General features: G+C 40.9%; 1 protein-coding gene across 1 annotated transcript; it reads left to right on the forward strand.

Annotated features, from left to right (window-relative positions):
• The first annotated feature begins 2336 nt into the window (after positions 1-2336).
• On the forward strand, positions 2337-5630 carry GIN1 (gypsy retrotransposon integrase 1). Its single transcript, XM_078677784.1, has one exon. It carries the CDS (start codon positions 2337-2339, stop codon positions 5628-5630), a length of 3294 nt encoding a protein of 1097 aa, XP_078533910.1.
• The last annotated feature ends 664 nt before the right edge of the window (positions 5631-6294 follow it).

The raw sequence follows: 6294 nt of genomic DNA on the forward strand, positions 1-6294 counted from the left end.
GACACTGAAAGTCTGTCTGTAGGATCTTTGAAAAAAGTCTATAAAGTAAATGATGAAAAATTATGGATACGTGGGTGTGGTATCCTTCACTGTGTTATGTATGTGGTACTTGCTGATTGTAGAATGTTATTCTTAGAATGTCATGATGTAGTTATGTTATGATTCCATTTGAGGCCAGGACTGTGTCAGTTGCTGCCTGCCTGTGTCTTCTGTGGATGAGATCCTTCCTTGACAACGTTCACTTTCCTTGACAACACCACACCGGAGCTCCAGTTTGCAGCGGCGCTTCCTCCTCACTGATCCTTTTCCTTCATGTACTTGCAAATAAAGAATGAGAGAAGGTAACAGCGTTTTATTTAGTCAAGATAAAATCATCAGTTTACTGTCTTACTATACTTCGTGGGATTTAAGGACTAAATCATCAGTTTACTGTCACTGTACTTCGTGGGATTTAGGACTGTCTGACTGTACTTCGTGGGATTTAAAGACTTTAAAATTTTATCTACGCTGACACACTCAGCTTCATTAATGTGTGCAGTCAAACTCTACTTTTAAGTTATATTTTGCTTCGTGGGATTTAAAGTCTTTGTCAACGCTGACACACTCAGCTTTATTAGTGTGTATTCATAAACTATACTTATACTACATATACCCTTTAACCGTTTTAACTATTATTTATTTACAGGTTGTGCTAAAAACCTTGTTTCTTTTGATAATTAATTTATTGATATATTGATATTGGATGTCATTTTATTCCTTTGACATACTTTACTGTTATTGCTGGTTTTGATGTATTGATTTATTTCTGTTTTCACCTTTTATGCTTACACTTTCCGATATTTTACTAGTAAGTTATGCAGAACGTTACAGCTGCGCCTTTTTTCCTTTCGAAACCAGGGGATCCACCCATTCGCTGGTCCAAATGGAAAAAAGTATTTCTAAATTACACAAGGGTATGTGGTACTTCTCTTTCTGCGGAAAGGAAGTCTGCACTTTTAATGCACTGCTTAGGCTCTGAGGGGCAAGAAGTGTTCGAACATTTGCCTGAGTTGACTACTGAAAAAGCCAACAATTTAAATGAATTTGAGGTCAACATTAAGAAACTGGATAAGCATTATGTGGTGACCTGTACTGCTATTGCTGTCATCCCTTCTCCCAGTGATGTCACCATTTAGATTGTCCAGTAGTGAGGATTCCTTCCCTGTGTTCCCTGCCTGGCAGTTGCTACTGCTGTGTCTTCCCCTCAAGCTGGACGGCTCTCTTCTCCTGAATAAATCCTGAACCTAAACCAACTGCCTTCGCCTCATCATTACACTGGCGACAGAGGATGGTCAGCAGTTCTTCAGCTACTGTTGAAACGTTCAGAACTACTTCATCACGGAAACGTTTTGATATTCAGGACTTTTAATTATTCTTCTCATGATCTTCATTGTCATGTGAGTACTTTTACAGTTTACTTTCTTCCCTGTACTCACTGAGAGCCGTCGCAGCCACAGAACTATCTTCACCGCAATCGACCCTGCTACTATTCGACAAATTGAACTTTTCTACACGTCTTTCATTGCGCACCACTCAACCTTGTGCCTTTCGCCTTTTTCTCAGTACCAGCCCGCTCTCCCTCCATCAACTAACTTTCACTACGCTTTTTGCCAAACTTTTTAATTTTCCTACCTTTTCTTCCGCGCCTTCAACACTGTGCGCATTCTCCTCCGTTGTTCCTCTCTCCTCGGGCTGCGCCTCAAACTGATGACGTCGTAGAACACCCACGCCCAGGCACCGTCAGGCAATCCAGCGTACCTACGCATCAGGCGTCCACCACGCACGCCGATCACCATAGCAACTCTGACGCTGTTCCGTCTTCTAGTCACTGCTTGGTTTCGCAACGTCATAAAGACTTTCCTTCGTTGCACTCAGCAGTTCTGACATCGAAGTTTGCAACGTCACAAAGGTTTCCCTCATTCAATACGCTGATGCGCACAACTCTAGCGCATGGCAGATTGACTCACAGCGGATTAAGCATTTTATTCATTCACTACGCTGATGCGCACAGCTTTAGCGCATGACAGACTGAATTACTCATAGCTGATCAGGCACTCAACTTAATGCCCCTTCCCATCAAAAATCCTAACTTTGTTCCTCGTGATTCACGTGGTTATTTTAGGAGAATGGGAAATACTAGCACCAGGAGACCCTTTATACCTAACAGACAATCCAACCGGAACACATTTTGTTTTAGATGTGGTTCTTCTTACCACTTTTCTAATTTCAAAAACTGTCCTGCTGCCAACCAACAATGCAGTCAATGTGGCAAAAATGGTCATTTTTCAAAGGTCTGTATGAGAGGCAAAAGAAATGATATACGTTGTGTTATAAATGAGAATGACTATTCCCCTGATTTAAATTCTTTTGAGCATTCAACTGATTATTCTGAATATGATGTTACCAGTCAAGAATATGTGGTTGTTGTGAAGGACAACAATACTGCTTGCCGCACTTTTCTTGTTCCCGATCCCGAGGTTGATGCCACTATTGACAAATGTCATATTCAGCTACTTGTAGACACCGGTGCTCGTATCACCATTGTTTCCTACGATAAGTATTCTCACTTTTGGCATGACAAGTGTTTACTTCCTCCTGACGTTCTTTCAGTAGCCTTTGAAGGAAGTAGAATTAATCTTTTAGGTTATTTCTGGGCTGAAATTTCTATTTTTAATAAAGTTATCAAAGGAAAAGTTTATGTTGCTAAACGGGGCATCAATGTACTGGATCTCATCCATCAAGCAGAATTCGGTGTCACCATTAAGCCTGGTCTGCCCAATCCTGTATTTATTGAGGAGTGCAACATTCCTCATTCCATGTCTTCACCTTCTGTCCCTGTATGTAACATTTTGAATGATAAATTGTGGGAGCTCAAATTTAAAAAAGTTTTTGAAGATCGCCTTGGTAAAATCACCAATTTTCAACATTTCATCAAAGTCAAAGATGGCATTACTCCTGTCAAACACAAACTTAGAAATGTCCCACTCAGTATCAGAGAAGACTTATCCAAACATCTAAAATCCCTGTGCGAACAAGGAATTATTGAGAAAGTTGAATCGACATTGTGGATTTCTCCCATCGTTCTTGCCAGGAAGAGGTCTGATGACCTTAGGATGTGTGTGGATTTACGCAGTCTCAATCAAGCTATCTGGGTCGATGGTTTTCCCCTCCCTCGCATTGAGGATTTAATAGCAAAAGTAGGTTCTTCCACTTGGTTCTCAAAATTTGACTTAAAAGCAGCCTACCACCAGATTGAGTTGCATCCCCTCTCACGTCACCTCACTGCCTTTGTCACACCTGATGGCGTATTCCAATTTCGCCGTCTTCCCTTCGGCTTGGCTTCTGCTGCTGCTGTCTTTCAGCGCATTATGTCAGAAATGTTTGAGGAACTCTCCAATGTAGTCGTCTTTCAAGATGATATTCTTATTTTTACTCAATCTGAGGACGAACATGACAAAGTCATTGACCAAGTCTTTCACATTTTGGAACATAGAGGTGTGACCTTACAAAAGAGCAAATGTGTTTTCAAAACTAGAGAAGTAGAATATCTGGGTCATATTATTTCTGAAAATGGCATCAGGCCAAGATCTGGTCTTGTCAAAAGCATCATTGAAGCTCCCGCTCCTTCCAACAAGGAACAGCTTTTGGCTTTCCTGGGTCTTTGTGAATTTTATTCAAAATTCATGAGAGACTATGCCAAGACCACAGAGTGTTTTAGACTTTTACTAAAAAAAGGTGCTACATTCAGCTGGTCTGATGAGTGTGAAAAAGGTTTTCAACTTATTAAAAAGCACATTACCAATGCTCCTGCTCTTCAACCCTTCAATGGTAACAGAGAAACTATTGTTACTGTTGATGCTTGCGAATATGGCTTAGGGGCAGTTCTTTCTCAAATGGCCCATGGTAAAGAATTTACCGTCGGATTTGCCTCCAGGACTCTCCGTCCTGTCGAAAGGAAATACTCTGTTATAGAGAAGGAACTGCTTGCATGTACTTGGAGTGTTGAGAAATTCAAGTCTTACCTGTGGGGTAGATCGTTTATCCTTCAAACTGATCATCGTCCCCTTGTTGATATCTTATCAGGCAGAAACATTAATCGCACCACTGCACGATTGGCTAGACTTTCCACTAAACTATTGGAATTCAATTTCAAAGCTGTCTACATCCCTGGCGGAAAAAACAGACGAGCAGACTGCTTGTCAAGGCTACCTCTACAAGTGCCTGATGAGAATGAAGAAACTGATATTGAGGAATGTTTTGTGGCCAATATCTCCCAAACGTCTGTTTCTTTTGCTGAATGTGACTGGATCAAGGCTGTCGAGAATGATGCCATTCTCAAAGATGTTATCTCCTTCATAAAAAAAGGTTGGCCTAAGGAGAGAACTCTTTCTCCTGAACTTCAAATTTATTGGAAAATTAACCCTGAACTTTCTTTAGAGAATGGTAAAATTGTTAGAGGTGATAAGTTTATTCCCCCTTCTGTTTACAGAGAGAAAATTATTACTGATGCACATTCCGGTCATCTTGGTGCCACCATCACCAAGAGAAATGTCAGATCGAATTTTTGGTGGCCAAAAATGGACAACCAGATTATTGAAACCATCAAACTCTGTTCACGCTGCAACACCAGTGACAAGGTTCTCATTTTAGAAGGTGTTTCTAATTCTGTTGTTCCCCCTCCCGCCAGAGCCTGGCAAAAAATTGGTCTGGACTTTTTAGGTCCGTTCCATGTCCTTCCCAATACTTCCAAATACTTCTTGGTCCTTGTTGATCATCTTTCCAGGTGGGTCGAAGTTGAACCTATAAATATTCCAAATTCCAAGAATGTAATTGATTGTTTGAGCAGAATTTTTCTCAGGGAAGGGTGTCCTGAAGAAATCCTTACCGACAACGGGGTTCAATTCATTTCCAAAGAAATGAGTGTCTTTCTTAACAATTGCTGTATTAAACACACCAGAACTCCGTTGTACCATCCTCAAAGCAATGGCAAAACCGAGAGATTTAACAGAGTTATTGTCGAATGTGTACAAGCTGCATTCAGGTCAAATAATTGTATCTTTCAAGCTGTAAAAGATCTTATATGGTCTTATCGCATTTCTCCCCATGTTGCCACAGGTTTTTCTCCTTTCGAGCTAATGAGAGGACGAAAAGCTTGCTCCCAAGCTGTCCCATTTTGGATGGTCAAGAGTCTCCACCGGGGCTGTGATTTGGAAGCGGTGTGGGAGTGTGCCAACAAAAAATCTTCTAGTTCTCTATCCTGTCCTGTTGAACCTAAAAGAGAGTCCTTCCATAACATTCATCCTGGTGACTGGGTTAGAATCAAGAATCCAGTTATAGTTAAGAAAGGTTTTTCTAAATTTCTTGAATCCCAACAGGTTGTTGATGTTCGCAAGAATGCTGTAAAACTATCTAATGGCAATTGGTGGAGCACTTCTCGGGTTGCCAAAGATCCCTCCCGTGCAACTGCTCCTTCTTTTAAAATTGATGTTGACAATGGCTTAAAAGTTGATTCTAACGTTAATGCTGACAACTGTTTAAGAAGAAGTTCGAGGGCTATTGTAAGGCCCAACAAATACCGTGATTTCATCTGATTTGTCTTTACTGTGTTCCTTGAATTGTTGTTTTTTTTTAAAAAGGGGGGAGGTGTGTGGTGACCTGTACTGCTATTGCTGTCATCCCTTCTCCCAGTGATGTCACCATTTAGATTGTCCAGTAGTGAGGATTCCTTCCCTGTGTTCCCTGCCTGGCAGTTGCTACTGCTGTGTCTTCCCCTCAAGCTGGACGGCTCTCTTCTCCTGAATAAATCCTGAACCTAAACCAACTGCCTTCGCCTCATCATTACACATTACTTGCCAAAAGTGAGTACCATCTTGGAAAGGTACCACTTTGGCAGGCGTATGCAGAAAGATGAGGAGTCTATAGAGACTTATGTCACGGCTTTGCGCAAATTGGCTGCCACTTGTAAATTTGAAGGTACTTTAGAGGAAAGAATACGTGATCAATTCATGTTAGGATGTTGTTTAGAAAAAATTAAGGACGAATTGTGGCAAAAAGATGATCCTAATTTAGATGAGGTCATCACTATAGCCAAAAGACTAGAACATTCTGATGCATGCGTAAAGGTTTTTAAAAAAGAAAAGGAAACGTCTGAGGAAAAAGTCTTAGTTGTTAATAAGAATAAGTCCCTATAAAAACCAGACCTGAGAGCTACAACTAGAACCTCCAAGAAAATGTCCAACTCCACTCCTTCTTCTT

This window comes from Lissotriton helveticus, chromosome 2_1 (genome assembly GCF_964261635.1).
Source record: "Lissotriton helveticus chromosome 2_1, aLisHel1.1, whole genome shotgun sequence".
Classification (NCBI taxonomy): domain Eukaryota; kingdom Metazoa; phylum Chordata; class Amphibia; order Caudata; family Salamandridae; genus Lissotriton; species Lissotriton helveticus.

Bases quoted from the DNA above. Each gene is read 5' to 3' on its own strand.
- GIN1 (XM_078677784.1), top strand. From the start codon at position 2,337: ATGAGAGGCAAAAGAAATGATATACGTTGTGTTATAAATGAGAATGAC.